Source organism: Meles meles, chromosome 4 (assembly GCF_922984935.1).
Source record: "Meles meles chromosome 4, mMelMel3.1 paternal haplotype, whole genome shotgun sequence".
NCBI classification, from domain to species: domain Eukaryota; kingdom Metazoa; phylum Chordata; class Mammalia; order Carnivora; family Mustelidae; genus Meles; species Meles meles.
The window spans coordinates 78,637,146-78,651,498 of NC_060069.1; the positions used below are offsets into that span (position 1 = coordinate 78,637,146).

Sequence of the window (14,353 nt, forward strand, 5' to 3'; positions counted from 1 at the left end):
TTAATTTAAATTTAATCAACATAAAATGTGTTATTGGTTTCAGGGGTAGAGTTCAGTGATTCATCAGTCTTATATAATACCTGTAATACCCAGTGCTCATTACATCACAGGTTCTCCTTAATCCCCATCACCCAGTTACCCTATCCCCTCCGCTCCCATCCCCCCCCCCCCCCAGCAACCCTCGTTTTGTTTCCTGTGATTAAGAGTCTTTATGGTCTATCTCCCTCTTGGATTTCATCTTGTTTTGTTTTTTACTCTCTTCCCCTATGATCTCTGTTTTGTTTCCTAAATTCCACATATGAATGAGATCATATGATAATTGTCTTTCTCTGATAAGCCAAACCCCTTTTAAAAGCCATTCCCAGAAGCCATGTGTGAAAACTCCTTGGATGTCATTGGCCAGAGTCAGGCCACACAGCTACCCCAGCTGCAGGCCACCGGTGCTGTATTTAGTGGACACACTGCCACCCTGAACAACACTGGGGTTCATTTAGTAAGGAAGAAAAGAAGAACGGATATTGGGTTGGCAGAGAGCAGTGTTACCCCCCACCACCAAAAGCTACCTCCTTTGGGAGGTACATTCATTCATTACCTTCCCACCTTACTTCTCCTTGGGAAACTGAAAAATCAACAGACCTAATGGCACAGCCTGAGTGTGCAGCCCCAAACAGGGGAGCACAAGGCCATCAAGAAGAGAGTGAGTGCGGGTTATCGTGCTGTGTCCTGACAAGGAGCTCTGTGACTACCAAAGCATTGGTGGTCACAGTTAAAACCAGGCCCCAGAGATTTTCCTTTAATAAAAATAGTGCAGTTGGCTTGGAAAAATGATTGGGTAAGTTTTTTTTTTTTCCTCAAGACTCTGGCGGCATTGGCATAGCTATTAGAAAGAATGTTCTACCAGGACCCTCTGTTCTAAAAACAAAAACAAAATGACTGAAGAGTGCGCCAAGAAGAAGCAGCCTTGTGCAGAGTGGGTAAAATTACATGGGTTGTGTCACAATTAAGAAATACAAAAGAAAATATGAAAGAGCTAGACCTGGTTAGATAATTCACAATTCTGAGTCTCTTGCTCACTGTCTGCCCATGTCTAGAAGGTACCAATTAGTATATGTACATTAACCGAGTTGCCTTCTGGCATCCCCCATGCAGGCACCCTGAGACAAGATGTATATGAAGGTGGTTCTCCATTATGCCAACTGCAGCTTCCTGAACCTCTGGTGTTTGATGTCTGATCCCTGGGCTGGTACCAGCAGCTTCCACATCTCCTGGGAACTGGTCAGAAATGCAAAACCTCAGGCCCATCCCAGACCTTCCAGGATTCTGAGACATACACATATTTGAGAACCACTAGCCTAAGCCATGTCCAGCAGGGACATATTCAATAAGAGCTGTCAGTCTGTGGTTTTCCAACACATTTCGTAAGAGACTTATTAAAACCAGTAAAAAGTTAAATCAGGACTCTGAACTATCTAATCAATTCAGAGAATTTAAGGTGGAGATGAATGGGGGAAACCATCCATAGGCCTGTAATTAAATTTGTATTTAATTTTTTTTGTTCTAATCACAGCATCTTTTTATATCTGTCTCAAAAGTTGTAGTAAAAAAATGATTTATTTACAAAAATTGCTCTCATTAGTGTTTTAGCACCAGGTATAGGGATAAAGATGTACTGAAAAGTTTTGTATATTCCTGTCATTGTTAGAGCCTTATTTAATGAGACAGTCTCCAATTTTAGCATCGTTTCTATTATGGCCTGAATTGTGTCCCCCCAAAATTCATGTTGAAGTCCTAACCCCTAGTACTTCTGACTGAATTTGGAGATAGGACCTTTAAGGAGGTAATGAGATAAAATGAAGTCATTAGTGTAGGCCCTAATCCAATATGACCAGTGTCCCTATAAAAAGAGGTGGTTAGGACACAGACACACACGGAGAGATGATCATGTGGAGACACAGAGAAGGCGACCATCTTCAAACCAAGGAGAGAGCCCTCAGATGAAACCACACCTGCAATACCTTAATCTCCGACTTTTAGCCTCCAGAACTGTGAGACAATGAACTTCTGTTGCTTAATCTGCCCAGTCTGTAGTAGTTTGTTCTGGAAACCCTAGCCGACGAACATGACATACAAAAAGACTTATGACTAAGTGGGGCCTTGCCTGATAATTACTGTTGTGGTAGACATTTGTTGCTGTTCCAAATATTTCCAGCTTGCCACCTCCTGGGGAACATAATGTCATTGTACCTCCCCACCCCCTGAGAACTTAGGCATGGCCACATGACCTGCCTTGGCCAATGAAATGTGATGGGAACTTTAATAGCCTGAGCAAAAGCCCCCCCGCCCCGCCCCGGCTCCTTTTTCCCCTCAGGCACAGCAAGGACCCATGCTCCCGAAAAGGCTGTTCTCTCAGCCTGCTCCCTGGAACAAGGGACACAGGCATAGCCCCCAGCCAAACCTCAATGGACTCATAGTGAAAGCAACACTGTTTTAAGTCCTGAGATGTAAGCCTTGTTCCTTATTGCAGCATATCCTAGCCTATCCTGACTGCTAATTCAGTTTATTCACAATCTAAAACATGAGTCATCTCATTAATCAAATCCCAAACATCTGATTATCTCATTTAATCTGGATAACAGGTGTAAAAATTAAACTATGAATCTTTTTTTGGTTTGGATTTTTTAAAATCCAAAAATAGCTGAGAAATACATAAAAAACATGTAAATTAAATAAAAAAGAAGCACTGAAAAAATAACAAGATCAAATATCAGGTAAGTCCATCTGTGATACCTGCATGCTGGCGAGAGAGAATGGGGGCTTCTTGGAGAAGGTAGGACAATATCACTGAGACTAGTCCCAAGAAAGGACAAACCAGCAAGCCTCTCTGCCTTGGGTAGGCGCAGCTAAAGAAGAATATAATCACTGTGTTCCAAACTGGCTCTTCTTTCTGATTATTATCTAATTATCACCCCAAACCCAGCACTTTATGCAGAGGAGACTGAAGCCAGTTAGGGCAGCCTAACTGGGCTAGAACTCTTTCCTCCTTCCTTTCAGATCAGAGCCCTTTGCACTCTTCTGTACTTGTTAGTCCTTTAAGAATCAAAAGATAGAATTTCATATTAGCCCACCCTAGTACTCCTTATTCTAAAGTCTGATTATATTTCTGTTATTTACCAGTGAAGAGAAAATCATTTTTGCCCGAGCATTTCTTTCCAAAAAATAATGATCATACAATCGAACTCACCTTGTGCATTGTCCATTCTTTTCAGCCTAGGTGTGTGGGAACTTCTGGGGAACCTCTAAGAACATAATGCCTCTTTCTGGGCTCAAATCTCCCATTTTTTTCCTTTACTTCAGGTACCCTCTGGCACCATGCCAGCCAGTCTCACTGCTGTCCTGTGCTTGGCCCTCCCTACAATTCATTCAGGCCACCCCTCCTGCCTGGGATGGTCCCCTACCTTGATGTTCTCACAACTTGGTGATTCTTCTAAACCCACTACAAATGCAGTTTTTCTTGAATAACTGCCCAACCTGAAAATCCACCCATGGCATCATTACAAGAAGCTCAACCAACTCTGTAGGTATATAAGTTGTCTGGGTGGTTGCATCATCTATCAGGAAGATGATTTACTTATCAGTACTTTGTTCTATTACATGCATGCCTTGTCATGTCTGTGGAAAGAATGGTGAGAAAGAAAAACAATACAATGTGGGTTTTATAACACATTGTCTTATTATCAAGGCTGCTGTATGTGGGCACATACATTCTTTTTTTTTTTAAAGATTTTATTTATTTATTTGACAGAGAGAGATCACAAGTAGACAGGAGGCAGGCAGAGAGAGAGAGGAGGAAGCAGGCTCCCTGCCAAGCAGAGAGCCCGATGAGGGACTCGATCCCAGGGCCCCAAGACCATGACCTGAGCCAAAGGCAGAGGCTTAACCCACTGAGCCACCCAGGCGCCCAGCACATACATTCTTCTTCTTTTTTAATTATTTATTTCTTTTCAGCGTAACAGAATTCATTGTTTCTGCACCACACCCAGTGCTCCATGCAATACGTGCCCTCTGTAATACCCACCACCTGGCTCCCCCAACCTCCCACTCCCCTGCCCCTTTAAAACCCTCAGATTGTTTATCAGAGTCCATAGTCACATACATTCTTTTGCAGTATGAGGAATTGATTTTAGTTTGCCCTGATAACATACTCTGTGAAGTTTGATTCGTGAACACTAGTGTTCATAACTAGAGTTTCATAAATTAGTCATTCCAGGGAGTTCATGGTATACAAATATTAACAATTACTAGGGATTTTTCTTTGAAGAACATAAAAGTCTAAGTATTACTGCCAGGAGGAAAAACTTTAAAAATTTATTTCACTCTGAATAAATATAGCATCTTTTCAAATAAGAAAGAATAAACTTTACAATTTCAAGCTTTACTTGAATATCCTTTGCTTGGAAAATTAAAACAGTCCCAACCTGTAATTTACTTTACATCGCAGTTTGTAAATCAAGTAGAATGTTAATTCATTCTTGGAATGGCAAATATCCTGTCTTAAATGATTGATGGAAGAACAAAATGCCATGCCAGATTTCTCAGGAAATGTATAATTGATCTATAAAGATGTTGCTTTCCTAATGAGCATGACATGCTAAAAATAAGGGTTTCGTTTGGAAAATTGCAAAATCCAATACATTGGGTACTGACCATGTTCATTACATTTTAAAAACATCTGTTGGCAATTATGTGTCAAAATGGATTTGTCAAATCTTTGCAAGAGAAGAAATTTTTGTCAAGCCACACCGTCTAAATTACTTTCAGTTTTAATTGTGAACACATGGTGGATTTTAAAAGAATTGTTTCATGCTCACAGGTAAGTGGACAGGGGATTGGGTAACAGTTTTATTCATCTGCTCAAATGTAGCAATGACTCTGAATCGAGAGTAGTCAAGCAAATAGGTTGTACCCACTCACTATGTACCATAGCTAACTACCAGTGTTGTGATCACCAAAAATTTTGAATATAGGAATATAGGAATCTTTTTTTAAAAATTTATTTGTCAGAGAGAGCGAGAGGGAGCACAAGCAGGGTGAGCAGCAGGCAGAGGGAGAAGCAGACTCCCCGCTGAGCAAGAAGCCTGATGCAGGACTTGGTCCCAGGACCTCAAGGCAGACACTCAACTGACGGAGGAGCCACCCTGATACTTCTTATCGTCTTTAGAAGCCACCGGTTCTGGTCAGCCCAAATGCTACCCATACAGGGTCCAAAGGCCCAAGCTGACTTCCTTCTGGGACCTCAAGTCTAACCAGGCTTACTGAGGTACAAAGAGAGATGCCCACACATCAGAACCAAAGCTATATTAATTCCCCCATGTCCCAGAGAATAACCCAAATAAATTGAAGCTTTCATTACTGGTAACAGAGACAGCCCACTTACTGTCCTCTAAAAAACCTTTTAATTTAGCACTGAAGATTGAGTAGCTCCTTCAGTATTCTCTTGAAATAAAGTAATCCCAACTCTTCTATTAAATTGTATTTTCACACTCTCCTTTAGCTTTGTTTTTGTGATCTAAACCCCTCCATCTCAAGTCTCTCCTTGTGGAATATACCAAACAGTGCTTGGAGAAATCTTGGGCACACCTGACTGTGGACCGCTTTCCTGATCCTTGCTAGTAAGGCAACCTTGGGCAGGTCATGGAACCTCTCTCTGGCCTGCAGTTTACTCCTCTAGACTGTGGAGATTGAATGAGATAATTCTGTTACAGAAAGCATGTAGCATCGTATCTGAAACACAGCTCCCCAAAATATTTTCCCTCTTTCCCCAAATTACTGCTGTAGTGAAAAGTCAGTTGTCTATAATTGTGCTAATATGACAATCCTCAGCCACACGTGGCTATGTATATTCAAATCAATTAAGATTAAGTATAATTAAAAATTCAGTTCTTCAGTTGCACTAACCACATTTCCAACAGTCAGTAGCTACATGTAACTAGTGGCTACCATATTAGATAATGCAAATATAGAAACATTTTCATTAGAAAATTGTATTGGGTAGTGCTGGTTACCTTATCCACTTGATTTTGAGGCTTTCCAAACACATCTGTGTCAGTCTCTAAGCTATGTTGTGTAAAATCTTTTCTTGGTGACAGGAATAAATGTAACTACTCTATTTTTTTTTTCAATTTTATTTTTTCAGTGTTCCAAGATTCATTGTTTATGCACCAAACCCCGTGCTCCATGCAATACGTGCCCTCCTTAATACCCATCACCAGGCTCACCCATCCCCCATCCTCCTCTACTTTCTATCACATCTCTTTTTAGAAAGAACCTGTCTCCAGTTCTGCATCTCAAAGGATTCATTCTCACTGGTTCAATCTAGAAAGACTCCCTTCTTAACCTCACAAATTCAGAAAACTATCATAGGCCCATCACAGCAGAGACCCATATTCTAGAGCCCTTAGCTCCGCAGGTGCCCCCTTGCTCTTTGCCTTGCTGTTGAGAGTCTGGCGGGGTATAGGTGTGATGCTCCAAGCCCTGGGTCTTGTTACCATCTCTGGGGACTTGCTGCAGACAGTGTGAGCATCAGGTAGCTTATGGGTCCAATGTTGAGGAAAATAAATTCCTCCATGAGTCCTAGGCACCTTCAAGGAAGAGATCAGGAAGCCAAATGTTCTAGGAAACAGTTCCCTCCAACAAACAGGGTTTCTGATCTTTCCATGACCAGCAAAGTGCCTTCCTCCAGGGGTTTTAGGACAAATGTTACAGGCCTGAAGACATAGCATGGACAATATGTAGGTCTCCAGGGCTTAACTGAAACAAAAGCTCAAGTCACCTCAGGGCATGCAAGATGCAGACCCAAGGAACCAGGTGAGCAGTACTTTGTCCACAGGTGCTCCTGGTTCAAAGTCTCCGAGAGAAAGGATCATCTCAGTCATACCTGAGATTTGGTTAATCAGGTTTCAGTAGTCAAATGCTGATTATCTATATTCTCCCAATCCCACCTACCTTCACTTTCACCGGCCAAGAAGAATAGAAAGAGGATATAGATTCACATTTTCTGACTTGCTAATAGCTCTGCTAAAAGGGTGGGTTAAGAAGGTTAAGATTTTATTTGATGGCCCAACATATTGTAGTCCCTGCCATCCCCTCTCATCATTCATGAAAAGAAATCCACAGCTGACTGCATTAGTTTCAAGATTATATCTGATTTTTTAGGTTAATAGCTATAATAATAATAGCAATCACTCACATAGCTATTACTGCACACTTTGCATATGTATAACTATTAGCACAAGCAAACCATTAGGAGGCATTACAAAAGTGCAGAGCAGTCCAGTAACACTGGTGAAGCTGCTCCTCAGACCCTGCAGTCTGGCTCCAAGTCCACACCCCTCGCTGCTGTTACAGAGCTGAGAGCAGGGAATCAAAGACTTGCAGTTCCAGTAATCTCCTCCCACCCCAGCTCCCTCTTCAGAGGCAACTGCTGTTCCCAGTTTCTGATTGTCCTTCCAGATGGTCTGTGCAAGCATCAGCATGTAGGAAGGGGTTGTGGTATTACATCCTGCAGTCTCACTCGTGTATAAATAGGAGTTGTTTTTACCAGTTTTCTAATAATTGATATCATCTGTGCTTTCCAAGCCCCATGGGGGGTGGGGCTTGCACTGGCATGATCAGGTATGAGAGGAGGGGAGAAACCCAAGTTATCAATAAAGAATACTCAGGCCTTTACAAAATATTCCATCCACCCCAGTGATTCCATCATCCCTGGGTGGGACTCAACCCTGGCCCAGGTTCAAGTCTCGAAGGGATTCCTTCCTCTCCTGCAGGGTCTTTTTCCCCCTATCTTCCTCCTGCCCCTGCTTTTCTTAAAGAGCCCGAGAGAGTAGCTGATAGTTGTCCGACTTGGGAGCAGTCACTTCTCTAGGCTCCCAGCCTGGCCTGACCCTTGTGGCTGGCTAGATTGCACAGCCCTAGCTGGGAGTGGATGTGAAAGATGTCCCTTCACCAGCTGGTTCAGCCCAGCTGGTGGGATCTGCCAATATGGTCTTCTCCAGGTAGGGGGCTGCTGAGGTATTCCCAGACTGTGTCCCCCAGTGCTGGTGCAAGCAGACTTCCGACACCGACACACACACACACACACACACACGACAGCCTTGTATCTCTGGTTCCTGCTTCAGCAATGCATTAGGAATTTTTCCACTGGTGTAACAAAATCACGCCCAAGTTGGCTTAAACAATAAATGTGGGTTATTGGTTCTTGTAACTGTAAAGTCTTGAGATAGGGCAGGTTTCCGGGGGGTCCTGAGCCAGCAGATAATATCCCCCAAGGTCTTTCCGTGCCTCATTTCTACCTTCCACGGAGCTGGCTTCATCCTGATGCCTACTTTCTGAAGGGTGGCATGAGGGAACCAGCAGCTTCGGGGCTACAGGCTTCCTCTCAAAGGCGCGGCAGGGGGAGGAGAGAGCACGCTCTCTAGAGAAGCATGGCAGTTCCTCTTCAAGACCTCACCAACAACTCGTGATTCGCTCACGAATAGGGTCCCAAGCCTACACCTGAACCAACCTCCCCCGCAATGACCAAGGGGTGAAGGGCCTTGCTGACCACTACAATCTCTTCTCCAGCCTCAGCCATCCAACGACCTGTCCCACTCCCAACGTCACTGTGCCACAGGGGACCCCCCCCATCAGTGTTGGCTGTGTCCCGCCTCCTTATCCGCGGTCCCCAATTCCATAGTCTGGGAAACCGAAGTTCCAAGCCTTGGAGAACTGAAGCAGGTTCGCTCTGAAACCCAAAGGATTTCGAAATTGAAGCAACGGCAGAGAGCAGCCGGGTCCCCGACTGGGCTGGGGGCGCAGGGCGGTGGCGGGCAAGCTGCGCTCCCTCGGAGGAGGAGTCTCCACTGACCCCGCACCCCCCCACCCCGGTCCCTCTGCCCGCGCAGCCTGGGCCAGACGCCCCGGCCCCGCGCCGCAAAGGCGCCGCCGCGTCGGGGCTTCGAGTCGGCGCAGCTGGGGGCCCAGGCAGAGTGGGGCGGGGCGGAGGGGCCCCGGGGCCGGAGGAAGCGCTGAGAGGGCGCGGCCGAGCGAGGACCCGGGCTCCCGGGAGCGGGCCGCCCCGGGGGCGGAGGGGAGGAGCCGGTCGCGGCCTTATTTCCTCGAGCGCCGGCACAGCCCGCCGGGAACTCGCTCCGTCGAACGCCGCGCCTGCAGTCCGCGTCCATGCCGCCCCGTCGGCAACCGCCGCCCGCGTCTGGGCCCCGGGGCCCGCGCCCCGCTGCCCTGCTGCTCGCGCCGCTGCTGCTGCTCGCCCTGCAAGGGGTGGCGGCGGCACCCGCGGGGGCCGAGGGGCCGGAGGACTCCCCCGGGCTCCAGGACGCGGAGTTCCCGCGCGGACTCCTGCAGCAGGCGGCGCGCGCGGCGCTGCACTTCTTCAACTTCCGTGCGGGCTCGCCCAGCGCCCTGCGAGTGCTGCCCGCCGTGCTGGAGGGCCGCGCCACGGTGAGTGCCCGAGTGACACGGCCGCGCAGCGCGTGGGCAGGACACCTGTGCGCGCGCGCCCGTCCGCCCCGCGGAATACGACGCTGGGGGAGATCCGGCGAGGGCCTCGGCGGCCCCGGAGTGGTCAGGCGGTGCAGGGGCCCATGGTTGCGCAGAGTCCACGGAAAGCCGGCTGGCTCGTTCGCCGTTTATGAGGCCGTAGATTTTTCACAGGGCAGCTCCCATTCCTGGGAAAGAGGTGCATGGGGAAACTGAGGTGCAGGCCCCAACGGCGTGGCTTGATCTTGTCTGGGACTATCCAGAGGTGCTTGCCAAAGGAGTGGTCACTGCGAGACCCACCTGGCTCCAGCAGACGTCCTGGGCGGGACTTCTAAAATCTGTGCCAGTTCCCCTGCAGACCGTGGACGCACTGTCTCTTAACAGCAGGCAACGCTGCTAGGGCCTCGGGATGATGTGGTTGGAATTGGTGCGTTGGCCGGAGGGCAGGAACCTTCCTAATGCTGGCTTCTGGTTTAATGGGCGTGAACCAGGGCTGCTTTCCATGTGAATGGAATGGATGAGAATTTGGCTGCTCCTGATTTGGTTGATTTCCAGGCACTGGCGGTTGGACCCTTATTTCTTTGTGTCTGTGGAGCTACTTTGCTTTCTTCATCAAACAGAAGGTTGCAGAGTTACAGAACTCCACTCAGTCTGTCCCCAAAGTAGCGACGCTCTTTCCAGTAATCCCCAAATACCCCACAAAGCCTGCAGACTCGGTCACATAAAATCTAGAATTGAGTGTAGAGTGTAAATACATAGAGTTTTAAAGAGGGGCAGTAGGATTTTTGTTCTAGACTTGGTGTCAGATACAGGGGTGGGGAAGGCCTTTTGGAAACACAGTCTCTGTTGCTCAGAGACTTAATCCTGTACCTCAGGTGGTTAAATTTATTGATGGATGAAATAAAATTTTTCTTAGAAAAAGTCATCCTACTTTTCTCACCTGTTTTAACAATCTTTGCTTTCTCACGGAGAAAAGAAGTTCAGTGTTACTAGTTCATCAGAGAAGTGAAGAAACAGAGCTTGAGAACTTTCTATCAAAGTAGGAGAGTAACCGCCTCCTAGAGCTCAAAGAGAGGGTCCATGATTTGCTCCCTCGTTATCACTGAGGAGGATTCCCTACAGAAAAGTCAGTTTTCAAGTTCTGGGAATTCTTTTCTTCCTTCCAAGGCCATAAAAAACTAAATAATAATACTTTGCTTTTTTTATGCATTTAGTCCTCCCCTTGAAAGAAAATTAAATACTTGGTGTCTTTCATGAGATAACTAAGCTCTCTCGAAACCCAAGTGCATTCAGTAAAAATTCTCCGTCTCTTCCACACGGAGCTCAGTGTATTTCATCTGTAATAGTATAGTGTTCCTGAACTTTAAAGGTTCTCCTTTGACCAAAAAAAGGGGTGGGGCAATAAATCAATACATTAGAGGCAGATGTGCATGGGTGGGCAGGGATGGGGAGGGGAGTGGTAATTAATACGCAGAAGAATTCAGGGTATTGACTCTAAAAAAAGATAACTTCCTATTGTCATTTGGTTTACCTTTACATTTCTTCTGAAAATGGTTATAAATGTTTTTAAATCGAGGAGCCAGGAAAGAGAGCTCACTGACTTTCAGGGCCAAGAATCTCCTAAAAGTGAAGGGGTTTCAGTTTTTCTGCAGGAATTCAGTGAAATTTTTTCTCCAATTCCTCTACCACCTTCAAACATCACCACTAAATGAGAACCCACCTTCAGGGGTGATCAAGGCAGCCTGGCGCAAGGTGTGTCTTAATTTATGGCAGTGGCCTGCCAGGATCCTGAGGGTAGCAGAAGTCTAGCAGGGGGCCCCTGAGAGTGAGTGCCCTTTCCTACTAGAGAGCTGCCATCCCAGAATATGGGTGACCAGTTGGCATGGTGTTGTTGGGAACCCAGATTCCAGCCCCTGCTATGCCTCCAGTGAGCCACACAACCCAGAGAGGAAAGATCATGTCTTTTCTGATTATTTCCTCATTTGAAGAAATAATCCATGTTCTGCCAAACACCTAGGTGTTTTTAAGAATTCTGTAAGAGGATAGAAGTACCAATTGTAAAATATAAAAATGTGAGTTACCATTATACTGTCTAAGGGGTGATCCATTTATCCATGAGTTATTTCTTGAGTACTTACAGTGTGCCTGGCACTGGGCTAGATATTATGGCCCCAATTCAGATTGGGGTGGGATTGATGGGAAAGCCTCTTTGAGATTCATTCAGTTTTGAAGCATTCTCTTGGCCACCTGAGTGAGGAGCACAGACATCACCTGCATGGACCTTTCAGTGTAGTGGCTTAAGGAATTTCTGCTCTACTTCCAAGAACAGTCATAGTATTGACAAGAAGTGAAAAATGGTACATCCCCCAAATGGGTCTGCATTCTTTATTAAATTGGTGCATTTCCAGAGTGAGTGATCAGTTGCTACACAATGTTTGTCACTCATCCAGGACTGCCCCTAGGTTGAACAGGGGGCTGGGTGCGTGTGTGAAAAGTAGAGCTCCTAGGGAGCCCTCTTCACCCTAAGGGTCTGTGCAACCCTTTGTAGATGAGAGGCTGAAGCCAAGTCAGGGGTTTTCAAAGTAATGGCCCACTAGTGGGTTAGGAAATCAAGCTGGTAGGTTGCAGATGTTTTGTGGTTTGTTGGTTTATTTTTAACAAAATTTGTTGGAATACAAACTATTAGAAGTGCTTTGCAAATGTAAGAGGAAATTGTACCTAAAATGAATTTCAAATATATATTTATGAACTAGTTCGCTATGAAGAATGCAGTTCTTGCTGTGGGTTTCAGCCAAAAAGATTTTGAAAACCGGTGAACCAAGTGATATTAAGACCTCTTCGAGCCCTGATAGGATTGATTTCTTGGTGTGCAAGAATCTCTCATTTTTAGAAACACTATCGCCCTCTTGTGGTGAAATCCAGTAATAGCTGTGGTAGTCAATGTAGCTAAGTTTTGAAAAGAAATCAGTGATACAGCTGCGGAAAGAGCCAAGTGTTTTGTTTTGTTTGCTAAATTATAGGGAGAGATTGCAGGCCACAGCTTGTGTTCCCTCACTGTCCTGCCTGGTGCTGTCTTTCTTCTGGCTTTACCCTCCACGTAGCATGTGGCACAGCCTCATGACCCGCAGTGCAGAGTGGTGGGAGGTGTTGGGTGACGCTGATACCCAGGGGATCCTAGATCAGCCCCACTCCCAGCTCCTTCCTCCCTTAAGAGGCTGCCCCTTTCACTGAGTTGGGTCTTAGCAAGTCCTGAGACCACTGCCCCTAGCAGATGAGAGGCCAGCCCTTCCCTTGGCATTTAGAGATTGTGTGCACGTACTTCATGAGGAAAGCAACCTACTCAGGAATCCGCTGTTGTTTGGGGATTGGACACTTCAGGTGAATGTCCGCTGCACTCCTTGGCTTCTGTGTTGGGGAAGAGAGGTTATGCCCATACCTCACAATGCTTCAATTTAAATTAAAAACAGTAAATGTAAATGTACCACCTATTTAGGTATAGGGCCAAGGCCATTTCATTGTCACCCCTTGCAGTTTTCCTAGCAAGAAAACTCAGCCTCTATGGATCATCTCATTTCTCTTTTGGTTTACTTACAGTGCAGGGAGCACTTGCAAAAAATACAAAGTATAATCCTCTGCTTTTACCCTTTTATCTTCTTGCTCAACCTTGACTCATCCACACCGAATTCAAATTTAACTTGGATTTTGTGGACATTTTATGTGTTATGTATGTATGTATGTATATATATATATATATATATATATATACATTGCTTCCACTCTTCACAGTTTATGTGACACTTTGCATGCAATTAGGCAATAGGTACCACTGGCGAGTTTGGGAGCAAAACAATGGACTTCTGGCAAACCTCAGGCCACTGTCGGCACAGACAGGCTGGGCTACTATGGGCACCCTCCCACGTGTCTGACAGCTGAACAGAGCCTGTCCACTGAGCCACAGGCTTTTAGGAGAGCACTTACTCTGCTAAGGAAAACCTTCCTCTATCTCTGTCCAATCTTTACTTTCACTCAAGGAAGCCTCCAAGCTGCTTTTATAGTCATCGCAGAACAGGGTGGAATTTGCAAGATGAACATGGTGTCTCTCCGTGTGCCCTCCCACAGCCCTGGGGATGGAACCTAACCCTAGAGCCCAAAACAGGCATACCCTCTCCTTGCCTCCCAGGCATTGCTCGTGCTGAAAAAGCACAGGTGCACCCAAGGTCTGTGCCCAGCCTCCCACCACAGCACCCGTCTGGTCCACAAAACCCTAACTGCAGAGTCTGGGCCTAGCACGGGATGGGAAAAGGCCACCTGGCCCTGACGATAAGCTTAGGCCTTGGCCTCTTTGGCACTTAGCCCCACTCACCCAAGCCAACTGCACCCAGATGAGCTAGGAAGTAGGAATGCTTAGGACTTCCTTGTAATAAATTGTTTTGAACCACAAATTTTTTTTTTAGCAGCCCACAACACTTTTCCACTTGTCTTGCCACGTGTGGTGTCCTAGACAGGGGTGTGTGTGATCACAGATTATGAGCAGTGGCCCCGACTAAAAGCTCGCTGGTGGAGGAGGGTTGTGAATCTAACCGCCAGGACTCTGCCTTAGTTGCACGCTCTTCCTGGACCAGCTTACGTGGTTCTGTTAGAGATGGACTATTAATACTCAGCCCTGGCATGGAATCAGTGAAGCTGGAATGTTAAATACACGCAGTAGCTCCCCAGTCCTACCTGCCCTTTGATCTCTGTCTGTGGACAATGAGTCACTCTAGAGATTTCTCCTCACATATGCAGCTTTGGCACTTATTTGCCTTTGCGGTGGTGCCTC

At 46.2% G+C, this 14,353-nt stretch overlaps 1 protein-coding gene across 1 annotated transcript in view; it reads left to right on the forward strand.

Annotated features, from left to right (window-relative positions):
- Positions 1–8,956: 8,956 nt before the first annotated feature.
- The window catches only part of RARRES1 (retinoic acid receptor responder 1), a 58,122-nt gene continuing 52,725 nt past the window's right edge, over positions 8,957–14,353 (forward strand). Inside the window, exon 1 of the mRNA XM_046001446.1 lies at positions 8,957–9,495. Within this exon, the coding sequence (XP_045857402.1) occupies positions 9,217–9,495 (279 nt within the window). The 5' untranslated portion in view covers positions 8,957–9,216. The remainder of the gene's footprint in view (positions 9,496–14,353) is intronic.